Below are 17,311 nucleotides of genomic sequence, written 5' to 3'. Positions count from 1 at the left end.
AACCAGAAGACTTTTGTGACTTAGACGAGGTTAGCTGCGAGGGGGGAGGGCGAGGAGCAGAGGGTTGAAACTTGTCCCCAAACAAGTCTTTCAGCAGCCCAGTTAAGACTCTGGTATCTGCAGAAGCCAAACAGCAAGAGGACTGATCCTCAACTGCAGGGATCCGGCGCAAGAAAGCCTCTCCTTCTTCCACAGGAGCAACTGAAGGCAGGAGAAGAACCGGGAGGACGAAGTCCTTGCAGACCAACATGCAAAAGGGACTTCTGCTTGGAAGAAGTCCGAGAGGGGTCGCGAAAGTCTCGAGCAGAAGAGTCAAAATGAGAGTCTCGACGAGCGTCCTGACGAGAATCCCGACGAGCTTCTTGACGAACGATCCGACGAGAGTCCTGGTGAGAGCGAGCAGCGAGGGAGGCGTCATGCCTCGCAGCAAGAGAGGCGTCGTGCCGAGCAGCAAGGGAGGCGTCTTGCCGAACTGCAAGGAGGCGCCCTGTCGAGCAGCCAGGAGGCGCCATGATCTGAGCAAGGGAGGCGCCATGTCGAGCAGCAAGGGAGGCAGTCCTGCCGAGCAGCATGAGAAGGCCACGCTTAGCAGCATGAGAAGCGCCATGACGAAACAAGAGGGTCGTCAGACCTAGGCCGCTGGCCTGACAGCATGAAGCGCATCAGAAAGCCGGAAATCATAATCCCTACCAAGACCGAAGCGCTGAGCAACAGGACTTAGCGGCGCGGGCATGAGATCATTTGTTTAACGGAGAGAAGGAGAAGGGGAAGGCTTAGGACTCTTTGATCGTAGCCGGGAATCCTTCCGACGACTTACACATCAGTCTCCTTTCTGGGCCATTAACGAAGCCAACTGCTCCTGCATGTCTAGGAGCAGCTTACGAGTAGGAGAAGATTCCTCCTCAGGAGAATGACTGATCCTATGAGAAGAAGAGGAAGGTAGGACGCCTCTTCCTTTCCTCACAGGGGAAGCAACAGCCTTCTTTCTGGGAGCGAGCGAGCGCTTTCAAAAGCGGCCATCGTCCCATTTATCGTCCTGTCCTCTTCTGGCGGTGGATGGCGCTAAAATCCTCCGGAGAAGAGCGAAGAGCGCCACGAAAAGGGACGAAGCGCCCCTTCTTTGAAGCTTCAGTTGGGCGAGAATCCCGAGATTTCCATTCCGACGCTGGGAGGAGGAATCAAAGAGAAGCAATCTCATGATTCGTGCCCTATAACGATCCTTGGCAGCCTGGGAAGCGCCATCAGACACAAGGGACGCCAGATCGGTGGGGGTCCGGGCAGAATCTCTCTTAAGTGGCTTTCTTCACTTGCCCACCCTGAGTCCTGGAGTCCGGCCAGAGGTCTAGACTCCAGAGGCGCACGCCGATCTGACGCCCTCCACAACACTAGGACGGGACACTATCACTGCACTTCACAGCACTTGAAGAGCGAGCATATTAGCTTCCAAGGTACTAATGGAAGACATAATAACGCTTGCGGGCATCACCATCCGCAGACACAACCCCAGGTTAGGGGCAACACCACAGGTTAGGAAGAGCCACGTCTACAGGAGGGTTAACAGGTGAAAACACTAACACTCCACTCTACCACTTCTGGAGGAAGACCTCCTGATCCTATCTCATTTTAGCTTTTCACATAAGAATCATAAGTCCTCCAACTAGCATCAGACAAAGATTCACACTCCTTGCATCGGTCATTCAACAAACAAACATGCCCTCTGCACCCCGAGCATACAGTGTGAGGATCTACCGAAATTTTCGGTAGCCTCACCTTACAGTCTTGCACACGGCAAACTCGATAACTAGAAGAACTAGATTCAGACATCTAATCCAGGAAACAAAGCTAAATCCATCCAAAACAAACCACGTATGCCTAGCCACAAGTCCAAGTCAAAAAACCAAAATCAAACAAATACTCAAGTGACAACAAGTTTTAAGCGGAAATCCAAGACTGAGGTACTGAAAACAAGTGTTGACAATACCAGACAGAAAAAAATCTGAATAGAAAATGGGAATGGTTCCTGATACCCGCCTCCCCAGCGGCGGAATGGGTACTAACCACCTGATCTCCCCACTGCGTGTGTCGTAAGTTTTGAAATTCTGTCGACTAACAGAGAATACAGCTATATATATATCTGACAGGTAAGTCTCATGAACAAAGTGTAGGTTTGTATTTCCTTAGGAACAAAGTTATAGTTTTTATAATGATGTTAAGCAACATCTTGAGATACATACCACGGTAAAACTGATGATCTGAAAAAATGTTTCTCAACAAGGACAATCAGAGCAACACACACAAAACTATATGTACCACTCACTTGTTTCTGACCACGATCTACATCCTTACAGAGCTTCTCCTGGATCTCTATAAGACGAATTTCAGACTTCTTATAAGATTTCATTTTTTCCTCCTCCCATGCTGAGTCGCCACCTTCAAATTTCCCCCGAGCTGTACTTTCAATACCCTATGAAAGAATTAAACATTTCTTTTAAGAATCTACAAGTACATTGGAAAACGATAAAATAAAGTGCAATCTACTGTCATACTCCCTACTCAGCCTGAAACAGTATACTGTACTCATTAGTACAGGCTATCATGTACAGTGTGTATGTATGTATGAATAATGATGTACTCCACTATGAAAATGAAGTCAAAACAACAGATGAAGAAATATATATACTGGCCATAGTTTACATTTGATTAGATTTGAATAAAATAAAAAGTAAAAAGGGTAAATGGTGGTTACAACAAATACTGTGCAGGATAACAAAATACATTTTTGTCTAGTATACATATATCATCAAGCAGAAAGGGTAACACTCTAATAAGCTAAATAGGTAATTATGTGAATACCCAAGTCAACGTTATATTCAACTGTATTGTGTAAAATAAAATGATGTATACTTTCTCCTTTAAAAAGGGTTAGAGCAACTAACACACACAAATTTCAATTGACAACTTTCATATTTATAATTCTTTTATTTAAAATTTCCACTGTGCTTTAATGACACAAAATAGCAGGTTCGACATGTATTAAAACTGAAACAATTGTTAACCAATAAAACGCACCCAATAGTTACTCCCCACCCTTTAGGGGAAGGAGTAAGACAGTGAGTGTTTTGGTTCATTAGTCGTCTTTTAATCTCTTAAGAGGGGAGGAGGGAGGGATCTCAATGACAGGTGAATACCACCTAAAAATTTATTTTACCATAAAAATAATTTTTTTTAGGTGAAACCTACCCTCCATCATTTGCTGACTCCAACATGTGTGCTGGAGGAGGGCCAGAGATTTCCCCATAACCAAATTTGATCTCAGAAATATCCTTATTGCTTACCTCAGGCATATGATCCCATGGCATGGTCTTGTCAGAGAGGATCTTCATCAGGTGAGGTCCACTACTGCAAGGAGGTGGAACATGGACCCGAATATAGCCACTGGTCGAGACTGTGCAAAGCAGAATGGCAAGTTTGGCCTCTCTGCCTCAGGCCTGCAGAGTTGAGGGGGGCTAAAACCAAAACTAAACATGATCCCGAATGAGTTACCACCTACCTACCTGAGTTGCTGTGGCATCTCACACCCAAAAGAACACCACCAATTTTTTTCTGAAAAAGGTTGTTCTAGATCAGCTCAGGGTAGCTTTCTCCAATGGGGAGTAATGGCTTTACAACATAAGTCCAACATCATTTACTCTAATAAACTTCATTTGTTCCTACCTAAGAGAAACAAAGCAATTACATCTAAGCACAATCCTGCAGTCAACATAAGGTTCTTCGCTTACCCAGGATGGGGTTGATAGTGAAAACCTATGCCTGTTCGTAACACAAAAGGGAAAGACTAGTAGAAATCTTCCCTGCCACACTATAGGTGCTAGTGTACAGCAGTCCTTGCTGGATAAAGATGGCTCTCAAGCATTAGAAGAGAACAGAGAGTTACACCTCCACTGTGCAGCCAAGACTTCACAGTCTACGAGAGGAGCTACTGAAAGCTAATCGATGTAGATGTCATTCTGACATTGTGCACCTTCACCAACAAAAGGGGACAATCTTCTGAAGGCAATGCATGGTGTGCTTCCAGGATTAAGGATTAATCAAGAAAACCATGGCATTTAAGACCTGGGAACCTAAAGATTCTTGATGGTGCAAAACAGGTTCTTACACTGCTTCCTTAATGGTTAGGATGGGATGTATAAATCCCTATATCCCTGACAGGGCATCAAAGAAACTCATTTTCAAGAGTCAGGGTCTCTAAAGCTGGGACAGAGAAAAACTCTTGGAAGAGCTTTGGTCCTGACATCATCTTAGCATGAAAGGATGCATGAAAAGATAGTTCTGCTCCAGTAAATGAACACCCTACCAACAAATAAATCACAACTCCACTCACTCTTCTGGCCGAGCCACTGCCCCAGAAGGAGTGTTCTATGAAAGAGTCTTGAGAGAAGTCTCTCTCTGGGGTAGAAAGGAGGGCCACTAAGGAGTCTTAAGCCAAAAACTAGGTTTCCTAAAAGAGGCTTAGCAGAATTTGCAGCAATCCAGCTGAAAAGTGTGAACAGTTTCACTTCTTAAGTCAGCATGGATTAGATGTAGGAAAGACAATCTTTTGTCAATTCTCAAGAAGTGCATATCTTTCAACACTGTTAATCTTGTTAATATAGGAGTGCAGACAGGGACTGCCTGCCTGCTGACTTGTATCATTATCTATACAGCTTCAGCTAAACTGAACAAAACATTAATATACAGTACTTTTCTTTTTTTCATGAGGAAAAAGTCCCTGGATGACTAATAAACGTCTCTAGAGTTCAGGAGCTAGACGACAGTTCCATGAGGTTACTCTAAAAGCATTTTGATATTTCTGTAAGGGTTTTCCCTTCCCCTCCTGACGAAGCAGATTACCATGGAGGTAATGCCTAGGAATTCTACTGAAATGTGGAAAGACAGGGAACCAATGCATCCTCTGCCACCAAAGCACAATTATAAACATGGTGGAGTTCCCAGTAGTCCTCAACCTTAGAGTACCCCCTTTAAACGGCAGAAACATAGGGAAGGCATTTATGAAGAGGTACAGTATGTCCCATCCTGAATCCCAATGTCTACTGCCCAGGCTTGAGGGCCCAGAACTGGGGAGACAATGATTCAGCTTAGCAGCAAAGAGATCAACGAGAGGTTGCTGAACACTCTCCTAATTGCCATGCAACCTATAGGGAAAGATCAAACCCAGGAGAGTACCTGTCCCAGGTGACTTAATGTGTCCACCAAACATAGTGTCAGCCAGGAAACAACTGAGGCATGTGTACAATATTCCTCTCCACTGTCCAGTGGTTAAATATCTGATGATGGATCCCAAGATTCTGAATTTATGCCCCCTACCTTCTAATATAAGCTGGAGGAGGCACACCCAAGGACACAGAAATTACTTAAATCACGTCTGGCTAGCCAACAACTCCTTGCAGTTAATGAGAAGACTCGTTTTTACTGGCAACCACACCTTGAAGCGACTGGTTCCCAATAACCACAACCCCCTCCTCATCTGAGGCAACTGCATACAGTGAGAGGTCTGGGTTCAGGGACTCTAGGAACTTCCCTGCAAGAAGCAACACTAAGGACAACAACCCATGAAGGAAAAGAATCTGTTCTTGGCTCTATGCTACAACTGAAGGTCTGGCCAAGTCTCTCCATGCCAATGCAACTGAAGAGGTAACATCATCAAAGTCAAGTACTCAGAACTGACTTCTCCACAGATGACAAGGGGCTTAGACAAAACAACTAGCATTAGGGGGCATGCACCCTGAGGAGGAGAATTCTCTCATGATTAACAACAGATTGTCTACTCGAGCTTGTATCGGAAAACCTTGAACAGAACAGAATCACTCCCCATGCCCAGGTAGGTCACTCTTTGCATAGGTTAGAGAGATGACTCAGACCTTTTAGTAAGCATAGGGCCTTGCCAATCCCAGTACAGGCTCCCTTGCCCTCACACAAACCCCCTGGACTTCACAAAGATAACCCATTGTCCAGACACAAAAGTAACTTTCCTCCTAATAAGAAAACATACATGAAGGGGATAGCACCCCAGCAAATACTTGGGGCAAGGAACTGAACCCAAAACTAAGAGCGCAGCATTGATATGCCTTTCCCCTAAAGGCAAAGATTAAGCACTTCCAGAAAGCTGGTGAATGGGGACATGAGAGTACACATCGTTCATGTATTCCATAAACATTCATGTCCTTTCTCCAAGGAGGTTAAAGACCATGGAGGTTGGCAACATGGAAAAAAGGGAAACAGTAAACCACAGTGGTTGAGCCTGTACATGTCATGTCTAGGACCATCATCCAAGCTCCTATGCTTGGCACTAGGAACAGCCTGTGTAAAAGGCCAGCAAGATAGTTGTTGCTTCCTCTAATGCTTCCTTCTCCAATGGAGAAAAGACTTTCTGACCAAACCTGTCTCTTCTCTACGATGCTCTGTATGACTGAAAGGTTGAAGAGGCAGTGAATTCCTGAAAGGAATGCAAAAAACATTCCAAAGAACTTCCTTTCCCAGGGAGTCTACAACAAGTGTTCCCTCGCTTGAGTGAAGAGGTTCAATTTGGAACCACTGGAACACTAGGGCTCGATGAGCTAATCATATTTAGGAATCTTGACATAATGGAGGAAATGCACAACCCCCTTTGGTAGAAAAAACTATGTCCTTGCTGCCAAAAAGGAGACTTCTTCCCTTCTGAGCCCAGAAAGAAGACCAGAGGAGGAGGTAGAATTGCCCAAAGTGCACTTATAGAAAGAGGAAGAGGAGGGGACTTCCCTCAGTGGACTGGGAAAGAAGGAGAAAAGTGCTAATTCAGTCTTCAGTGTCTCCTTCCCTGTCCCTGTAGCTATCAAAAACAGATAGCTTGTTGTCTATTCCTTCCCAAAGGATGAGCTGAGACATGAGCCAGTTCACCTATCCCATCCCAAAAAAGGTCTTGTTAAGGAAACAAAAACCTTTAGGGCTTATTAAGGATCCCTGGCCAAAGGAGGGAGTCCGCCAAGCTCCTACAAACACTAATAGCCAAATGAGAAAAAATGAGAAAAGCGGCTTAGAAGACACAATTACACCTCTCTTGGCTGGAAAAAGGAAGGACCCTAACAGCTGGATCAGGAAATGAGGAAGAAAAAAATCCCCTGCTTGAACAACATAGTCTTCCTAGCAGACAGCAATGGAGATGAGAGAGGACCTTCAAAAGGAGAATCTTTGGCCAAACATTCCCACTGAGTCAAGTCTCCCAAGCACAGAAACAGATGACTTAAAGGAGGGACTGAGGAATTTGTCTAAACACAACTGAACTAATTCCTTAAAACTGAGGGAATAGACTAGATATTCCCCTTCCTGTAAAGGACGCAAAGCAGAATGCTGACATGAAGGGCAAGAGAGGGGGGGGTGGGATTTGCATCTAACAATCTACAATAGATTATAGACAGGATGCTCATTTATCTAGACTCACCTGCATGACATGCACGTCTAGCATGTGATGGTTTGCTACGCTCTTGCCTCTTTGCCAGCCACACACACATTCTCTCACTTACTGTTCACCTTAGAGAGAAAGGTAAAAGAGAAAATTAGGGAAAACCAGCCACACACATTCTTAGCTCACTTACTGTCCTCACCAGCCCTTAGGTGAGATGCTCAGTGGTCTGTACCCCTAACTTAACCCCTAGGGGAGCAGGGTGAGCTACACAAGGACCCAAGGAAAAAGTGTTCAAAGACCTGTGGGGAACATCCTGAAGGCAAAAAGGTGTGAATGTGGTTTGTTCGGACCACACCCCTGCCTGTAACACCTGTACTGTAGAACCAGCAGGTTCTTCTGGAATGTGAGGGACAGGCCAATGCCCCTAACCTCATGAGCTTTCACCCAGATCATACTCCCATCTACCTCATCAAACAAGGAGTACGCCAGCTTGACTGTCTCATGAAGCGAGAAAAAGATCGTGTTCTTGGACACCTCTTTCTTGGTAGAGCAGGTACTAACAAAGGGTCATCGACACTCAGACCTGAGATGCCAAGCCCTCTCAAGATAGTACTACAGCACTCTAACTGGACACAACAGCATCTTGCCTCGATCACCACCAACAAAATCCTCTATGGAGGGGATCGAAAAGGTCTCAAATCTGGCGTCAGGGACCAATGGATTCTGAGTCTTCTCTATGAATTCCGGGACAAACTCACGAGCAACAGATCCCCATCCCATCAAGCGCTTAACATCGAAGGAAAGGCCATGAAGCTTACCTCTCTCAACCTGTTGATACGTGAGACATCTATCAGTGTGCCCAGATACTTTTTTCTCTGCTTGGATGTGAGATCGGACTTCTTGAAACTGATCACCACTCCCAAGTTGTGACAAATTTCGAGAAGTAGATCTCTGTCCTGGAGCAACTGTGACAAAGAACTCGCCAGGACTAGCCAATCATCCAGGTACCACAGAAGATGTATTCCGTGCGAATAGGCACAGTCTGAGAAAAGGGTGAACATTCAAGTGAACACCTGAGGAGGTTAAAGCAGGGGTACTTGCAAGAAGACTGATGGATGGGTATTTGAAAATAATCATCCTTCAAGTCCACCAAAAGCACAAAGTTGCCCTCTCTAATGGAATCGAGTACTGACTGTACCATTTCCATCTTGAACTGGGTCTGGCGAACGAACCATTTCAGGGGAGAGAGATCTATGACCGGTCTCCAACAACCCATCGCTTTCTCTACGAGAAATAGACTGCTATAAAACCCCGGAGAGCAATCTTTCATGACTTTTACAGCGTCTTTCTTCAGCATCGCCTTCACCTCTTCCCACAGGGTGAGTCTTTCAGCAAGCCAGGAACATAGATCTGGAGGCGGACCACCCGAAGGACATACACTACCTAGGTCTCTGCTCCATATCGCTGCCATGTTGCCCAGTGGCTGGACAGGCTCCCCCCACCACCAGCAGCAAGCAGGGAGGATCCCGACCCTAGTGTTCTCTACCGTTCTTTTTACCCTTGCCCCCCTTCCTAGAATGGATAGGGGCGGAAAGGGGCGCAGCTGAGCTCCTTTCGCAGCAGGGGCTGAAGAGGACTTCCTGTGACCCAAAGAGGGTCAGCCTGACCTGAAGTTCAGGCTGCAGTGCCATACGAAGACCTGGAGGTCTTGGCTACTGCCTGGTGAATTAGCATGTCATTATCTTCAACTCTATGGCTGTCCACTGTGGCCTCCACCTCTCCTCTAGGGAAGAGGGATGTGGGACCCAGTACTGTTTTGTTCCTGAGTGCCAGTGCCGACTCCGAACCAACAAGCCTGGTAACCTGACACAACACAGTGTCTCTTCTCTTGAGTACCAGGTTTGCCCACAGGTTACCTGTCTGGTGGGCTAGATAGGTGATGGCCCTGCCTCCAGATAACATCAGTCTCCTGAAAGTAGCATACTCTTTGGGTGTGCGGGAACCCGAAAAGGAGGATACCATCTTGACCACAGCATGAGACCAAAGATCAATATAGGAGACTGTCTGGAATGCTGCCATGGCAGTCAATTCCACTGCCGCTGCCTTTGACCGTGAGAAAAAGACTCCTTCCGAGTGGATGCGGTCTAGTGACAGACCCGGAAACAGTCGAGACAGGTCCAGGTCAACCTGTTTAGTCAGCAAAGGCCTCTCTGAGGGATTGTAGTGTTTCCTCTGGCACGTGAGAGGTTGAGGAAGCATCTTGCACGATCAGCTAGACTGAAGTGAGTTCTCTAGCCCAGACACATGAGAATTCAGCTGGTCCAACACACCCTAGGCAAGTCTAGACCATGGCAAGCCAATCAAGACCCTGAGTTCCTTCTGGGACTCCCAAAAGGACTCAACTGTTGAAGAATGGTCCACAAGAAAAGCCAAGGTCTCTTCCTCAAGATTGTTGTACTGTACTGCCCTATCAGGTGGATGATCTCAGCAAAGCTCTTCTGCAACTTGGGGGTCTGAGTCCTGGGGCAAAGGACCCTCAAGTCCTTCCAGGTCACAGTCTTCCCAAGTCACTCCCTCTGCAGATGAGGGATGCTCACCAAAGCCCCCTGGTGATCTCTCAACCACTCGAGTACTGTGCGACCGGTCCAGGCTGAGGACCGAACCCAGAACATTTGCTTCTGTGGGAGGGCTGGGATGGGAACGCGGAAAGTCCTGGTCTCAAACCATAGGTCTGTCCAGCTCCAGGCTCCCAGAAAACTTTGAGGAGGTGGAGGGAACAAGTGAGAGATCCCTAGCATCCTTACCCAGCCTGCCAGAGGCTGAAGTCCCGCCAGGTGACTAAGGCCGTGGGCGGTCATCAGCCTACAGTGACGACATCTCCAAGGGTTGGGGATAGCGGTCCCAATCACATGAACATGAATGGGGGCTGCCATGAGGACGTGCTACAGCCTTCTTAGAAGCCGAAGCCTCTACAGGAGATGAAGACTGGGTGGGGGACATCCTCCTGCCTTGTCCACGTAAGTAGGCCAGTTGGCTTGCATCACTGTTCCAAGATCCTTGCAATGCTCTCTTTGGAAAACAGGAAGAGGGTGAGTATGTGCCTGCCTGCTTCTACTAACTTTCTCTTGCTGGACCATGCTGGCAGGTGGGCCCACATCTGTAGACCGGGGACCTTTACTGGCCCGGTCCATACACCGGGGACCCTTACAAGCCCAGGAAGGTGAGCTCCCAGGACCGATATCAGTGTGCCGGGGTCCGTGGAGGAATGCTGGCTGCTAGAAGCCCTGCAGGACTTCATGCAGATGGGTGAGGTAACCCCTTTCCTCCACTTGCTAGCTTTGAAAGAAGGGGGGAAGGTGACAGAACCCAATGAAGATGAAGACGAAGTTGACGACAACTTCATATTCCTCTTCTTCGACTTCTTTCGGTTGATGCCAGCCATCAACAGCAGTTAGTGGAGGAGGACGTCATCAACTGAAGACGAAGTGGACAACAAGACCTGAGAGCACATCACTGCAGGCATGTGTAGTGTTACTAGAGCCATATAAGTGGCCCTCAAACCGGTGGACACTGTAACCATGGAAGTCGTCACAGTTATGGTGGATGCAGTTATGGGAAGGCCTTTGGAAGCCTTCAAGTGATTAATCAAACCAGATACACCCGGCTCTCCTGGGAGAGGCCTAAGGGGGACCATAACTCCCTAAGCCCCTCAGGCTCCACAACACCTGGAACAAGTTGGGTTAAGTAAAGCAATCCGCTTTCGCTCCGAGAAGGAATGCCCTTCCGAGGACAACTCCCCCTCTGAGCAGACGGAAACTGCTGGAGAGTAGTCAAGCTGGTCTTTTTCCCCCCTTCGGTGACTCTCTACTGACGAAGCAGTAGGAGACAGTGAAGGGGAAACTGCTCCCTAAGGAGTGGTAACAGCAGGTGTAAGTTTGGCTGGGGACAAAAGGGGTACCAGAGAGAATCTTCTGCATCACCGGTGAAGTACAATGGACCCCTGCTATATCGCTGTTTCCTGATTCGTTTTACCAAAGTAAACATACCTCACTTCTCTCTCTCTCTCTCTCCCTCAGTACTATACATTTCCTTTAAAGAAATATGAATTACTGTCACAAAAATAAAAATATTAAAATTCCAAGAAGTTCACGACGCATACAAATGAGTGCGTGAATATGTATGTATGTTACAATTTTCTTGCTTTGCTCTATTTACTGTACCATTTTTGTTACAAGTTTAGTTGTTTCTAAGTGTGATTAACACACACAACAATACACAAGCAAATACTTTTATCACTGCTGACTGCATTTATAATTTGGTATTTTCTTCAATGCATATTTAAATATTTAGGTACAGTGCTTTACTTGTGAATTCTCAATGTTTTCCCTATATACTGTAAAAAGAAAATGGGACGGCTTGAATAGGGGAACTTGATTAGTTTTCACTCATGGCTGTAAGCCATACTGTATATTTTAAGGGTAATGATGTCAGATGACTTTGAAATTATATTGAAGTGTTTTAGGATGACAGTTTAAGGTACATTTGGTGTTTGAACTATAGGCAGCTAAAAGCATTTTAGTTTTAAGGTATACAGGGTATTTGGTGTTTGAACTATTAAAATAGGCAGTCATAAGCATTTTTTAGAAGTGGGTACCAACTTATCATGGATTTCAGCTTATTGCAGGTGGTTGCAGTCCCTAACCCCCGTGAATACCTGGGGTCGACTGTATTGCACTCCGATGACACTGGAGAAACTTTCTTCTCTCACTTCTTTTCATAGCAAGCTTCACCCACTGTTCAGAAGGCCAGACTCAACACTCGTTACAAGGACTTGATTGGTCACAATCATGCTTGCAGCATGATAGACACAGGATGTGTGGGTCAATCTAAAGAGAGGAGAGGAGAGGAACCAACTGCAAGGCCTGTCCTTCCCTGGACAGTGCCTAAGATTTAAAAGTTTCCTCTCCACAAGTAGCTGCAAAGGAAGGGTTTGCATAATGATACAGTATATTTAGCAAATAACAAACAACCATAATATTTCAGAAAAAACAGAAAGGAACGAAAGCAAATGGCAGTCGTGCCGAGATCACACGAAGATATCTGAACACGATGGCAGCCGAAAGCAAAGTGGAGTGTAGACCGACGAGTGGGCAGGGCTTCCTCCCTACCATCGGTAGTTAATGACCTTGTCTGAAAGTTAAACAGTCGTTTCAGCTCACGTTCACATGCTAAATCCTATGCAAAGACCAAAGGTTTGTATTTGTGTAGGAAAAACTTATAATTAGTAAGCCAAGGGCATAATGTTGAATTACTATTGCCCAAACCCCTAATAGTCTGGCAAAACTGATGATGCATCAAGACACTGCAACTAAGGGTGCCGGGAAAATGGTGGTGTAATTGTACTGTTGTGAACCAAAACAAGTACCTCAATCCAACTCATCAAAACAAAGCAGATATACAGTAGTGTTAAATCAACACTCTGACTCTGTCACATCAAAATTCATATTAAAATAAAAGTTAATTGATAAAAAAAAATTAAAATCACATTTCTGTATGTACTAAAAAACATAACGAAAATACAGGTCTTAATATTGTAAGTACGTACACCCAAGGTGGTCAGAGTATTTAAACATAGTACAGTACTGATTGCAGGATACTGTACATAAAAACATTATAAAACCAGATTGAATAATTACAAAAACCCTACCACCTGGCTTAAAACTGCGATGAATTATTATCCCATAGGAATACATGAAATCGTTATATCAACTTCAAAATACAAGTAAGATGAAGTGGGAGAAGCATATAGAACTCACTCGTACTAGTTGAGCCTTGATAAGAATGATGGAGCATAGATACGGCAGGAGCAGCTACAACCACAAATTATAAAGTGTCAAGTATGAGATAATTAAGGACCTTTGTTTATTACTGTACAGTATATGGATTTTAGAGCAATTACTGTATACTGTAAACAGTATACAGCTAAAGGAGAGTGTCTATCCTAGCAAAACATTTAAAAAGCACATTTCACACACAAGCCTGCTGACAATTACCTTTTTAAAGGAGTCTGTAAGCGCTTTGCAAGCAGCACATGGTGGAAGTTTTGCTGCTTTTTGTGCCTCCTTATTACTCTTGCCCTTATCTGTTTTGGTTGCGTCGCCAGCTGATTCTGCCATCACGTGCATCACAAAAAAATTGAGACTTAGGGCTACAGTGATGCATACTCCTCTCCTTTTTAAAAGATACATTCTGTAAAACAAAATAAAAATAAAACATCAGAATTCAAGAATTTAGACAATTTTTTATAAAAACTAGTAAATTAATACAGTAACCTAATATTAGATATTTTCCACTGGACTGAAAGGTAATCTGCATCTATCCACCATAAACAGACTCCCTTTGCACTGATTTGCACAGAAAGCAATATGTGTTAACAATAAGAATCTGAGTTTCTAAAACATACACCTATTTTCGTCAATAAAACCATCAATCAGTCAGGGCTCACACTTGCAGTCTCAGATCCCCCCATGAGCAAAAAGTCTTTAACTATCCAAACAGAAAAAAGCAACAGTTTACACAAGCACACCCTGACCCCCTCAGTAAGTTCTTAACTCTTCTTCTCACTGTTTGTATTGGCTGGAAACTGCATAAATATCAAAGTATGAGAAGCTAAGAGGCAGATCCAAGGTGCTGGATAGCTACACCTTGACTACACATCCAGTAAGACACCTTTCCAGTGGCTGGCTGTCAATACCTGGGACCATCAACAGGCTCGACTGAGGGGACGACCCCCAACCTCCCTTGGACTTCAAGTATGCCTCCTCCCTGGTGCATGGGAGTCTGACAGTGACCTTTGTCTAAGAGCATTGAGGGACGAGTAGCCACCTCTTCTCCACTGCAGAATTCTTCACTATTACAGGGTTAACTTTTGTTAACCCAGGCACAAGACTGGCAATGGCATGAGAAGGGAGGCAAGGGAAGCCAGGCACGGGAGCAAGTGAATAAAAATAAGAGGGCTAGTAGCAGCAGAGAAAAATAGGATGTGGGGAGAGCTGGCACCAGATGATCAGGAGTTGGCGCTGGGCACTGGGTGCTCCCAGGATGTAGGTGGTGCCAGGTTAGCTGGGATAGTAGCTCAGGAGCTAAGAACTCAGGAGTATGTGGGCGCTCCTGGGCATTCAGAGCCGATTCTCGGCTGTCAAAAGCGTCAATTCTTCCAAGAACCCAGCGCAACCAAAATAAGGCACAATTTCTCATTACAGTACTACATTCTGCCCATACACTTTTTCAGTTCTCTACAAAGGAAAGTGTAATAAGATTTTTAATTAGTTCTTTACCAACAAATGTTAGAAGTACACAGAGTACCATCACACAGACACATCTCAACTCCTAACAAACATTATTTGAGACTTGCAGATAAGTATTTCATTACCGAAAATATCAGTTCGGTAGCGAATGCAATATTTATTTTCTATTATGCTTCTTGGCACAGACAGTAGCGAATGCAGTGTTTACGTTTATTACACTACTCAGAAAGGTGGTAGCAAACCTAAAATAAACATTTTATTATGCTACTCGGTAAAGGTGAGTTAATCATTGATTGCAAATTTGCTACTGTAGCACAATATATGATAAGATAAACTTGAATCAGATCTTAATAGCAAATCAGTAAATGCTGATACTGAAAGTTGTAAGCTTGAAGGCTACACGAAATCAGCAATAATACTTCACCGAAATCCGGTTAGGTAACCGCAAATAATGAAAAAAGCTGCTGCAAAGATCCGATGTTTACATCGTGACCCGCAGAAACAGAATGAGGCTGTCTGCTAAGTCATTCCTGGTATTCCTGATAGTGGACGGGACTAGTCACCTACACTAAAACAATTCAAGCGTTAGCGTGAATTTTGAAATTTAGCCTGCTGTGATAGTTTCAAACTACAGTAAACCCCCCATATTCGCGTTCTCACGATTTGCAGATTTCTCTGTGGAACATATCTACCCATTAGGCCTATTCGCGGAAAATTTGCCCATTCGTGGTATTTTTCACGGAGAAATATTCACTAATTACTGTATTTTCATCTTTTCATGACTAAATGCACTTTTTGTGATAAAACTATTAAAATACTCAGGTATAAGGATTTTTGGAGGGTTTTTCTTGTGTTTAAACAATCAAAATAGGCAGTTCTAAGTGTTTTTAGAGGAGTTTTAAGTATTCGCGGATTTTAGCCATTTGAAGGGGGGAGGGGGTACGGTACGCATCGCCCGCGAATACGGGGGGTTTACTGTATAGCTAAGTAATTACTTAGTAAGTTACTTATATAAAATTGAAGTTTTGCTGTCGTTCTTACAGGCCCACAGAGTTACTCCACCTACCGTACAATGCCCAACCTGCTAAATGTTGAGTGCTTTTGTTGGTTTGTAGGCTAATCATTTAGCAAAGGTTCCTAAGCAGGGAACCAACATGCATGTGGTTTTTCCACAACAGCTGTAAAAGGAATTCTCTTGGAAAAGATACTGATAAACCACATTCTCTGAACTCCCAGACTTAAAGTAAAAATCTACGTACATCCATGTACTGTAGGTGGTGGTTTTCCATGCAACAATATTACTGACAGTACATTACTGTTGTATGACCTTATAGGGTACGTTTGGAGCTTCCATGACCCTCACCCTGGTTCTGACCAGGAACCCTAGATTATATTTGGTTAGCACACTTCCCTGTTTTTTGTACTTAGAAGTTTGACAGGTTCAGTGAGAGTTTGCCTAAGGAAGGACAAATTACCCTAGGTTAGGTTAGGGTAGTTTAGGTCTGGCCACATCCCTGTAACTGTCCTCAATATATTTTCATTCTTTGTTAATTTTCTTGGTGACCATCACTGCTGACATGCAGGACTATAAATCATTTTGATTAGTTATGTTTTGATATATGCATTTCAAACCTCCCTGACCGGTTCAGTGCAATTGTTTTTTTTTTTTTTCGTCAAAAACCCTGTATTCTACATAAGTTCCCCATAACTCTTGGAAAGCAGGAGGGGAACACAAAAAATGTGGGGTTTGCAAATTGCAACTACAACGAAGGAAAATACTATATTCGTAGCTTTTGTTTCCCCTCCCGCTACCCTGTGGTCGCCATAGAAATATACCTAATGTTAGCCAATCGTTACCAAACAAAGCACACAATAGGCAATCTGCAAATACTTGTTTAGTTTCGTTTGTTTAGTTTTCTTGGCGAGTACATTTGCATTGTATTAACTGTTTTAATGTCACCCATTACCCAGGTCTCAGACTTCATAAGCCTTACCCAAGTGCCTCAGTTTAGGGTTCAGACAAGTCAACACATTCATACCCATGTAATTAGAAGCAATTCATACAAACGCTGTATTTCAGATCATTCCTAACAACGAGACTGGTAAAATACTCACTTTTTACAAACATACGTCCCCCAATATAAAGAATCAAGACGAAACGTGCAAATTCATTGACTACCGACTAAAGTTAATGCCGACACCAAGTGTCAAATCAAAACATTGGAGGTTATGAATCGGATTCTCGCCATAAGCGACCTGCGCACTGTCAGTTTTGTAGTTTCTAGATTCTTTGCCTCCTTCGCTGTTAAAAAGCCCTCGGATAATTCCATTTAATGCTTTAATAGCTTTCTCATTCCATTAATATGCCACAATTGCTTTGCAGAGATGAAAATAGATGGCAATGTAACAGATTGCGTCATAAAAATATTAATTTCTTTTCACTAATGCCGGGACGATTTACCGCTGATCATGGATTATGAAAATGCATAAGTGTATCAGCAAAAGCAGAAGTTTCCTTTCCATAACACTAGATAAAATATTTTTTTTTACTTACTAAACTACGAAT

The 17,311-nt window shown here is 44.2% G+C and overlaps 1 protein-coding gene across 3 annotated transcripts in view; it reads right to left on the bottom strand.

The window, feature by feature from the left end:
• LOC136851924 (cysteine-rich with EGF-like domain protein 2) overlaps positions 1 to 17,019 on the bottom strand; it is a 66,486-nt gene extending 49,467 nt beyond the window's left edge. For all 3 annotated transcript variants that reach the window (XM_067126285.1, XM_067126284.1, XM_067126283.1), the window contains exons 1-3: positions 16,861 to 17,019; positions 13,492 to 13,687; positions 2,318 to 2,464 (exon numbers count right to left, since the gene is read on the bottom strand). In XM_067126285.1, the coding sequence (XP_066982386.1) occupies positions 2,318 to 2,464; positions 13,492 to 13,686 (342 nt within the window). In that variant the 5' untranslated portion in view covers position 13,687; positions 16,861 to 17,019. The remainder of the gene's footprint in view (positions 1 to 2,317; positions 2,465 to 13,491; positions 13,688 to 16,860) is intronic.
• Between the last annotated feature and the right edge of the window lie 292 nt (positions 17,020 to 17,311).

The sequence above is a fragment of the Macrobrachium rosenbergii genome, chromosome 24 (assembly GCF_040412425.1).
Source record: "Macrobrachium rosenbergii isolate ZJJX-2024 chromosome 24, ASM4041242v1, whole genome shotgun sequence".
In the NCBI taxonomy this organism is placed as follows: Eukaryota; Metazoa; Arthropoda; class Malacostraca; order Decapoda; family Palaemonidae; genus Macrobrachium; species Macrobrachium rosenbergii.
Note: the sequence above shows the minus strand (reverse complement) of the source record. Positions and strands in the feature narration are given on the sequence as shown.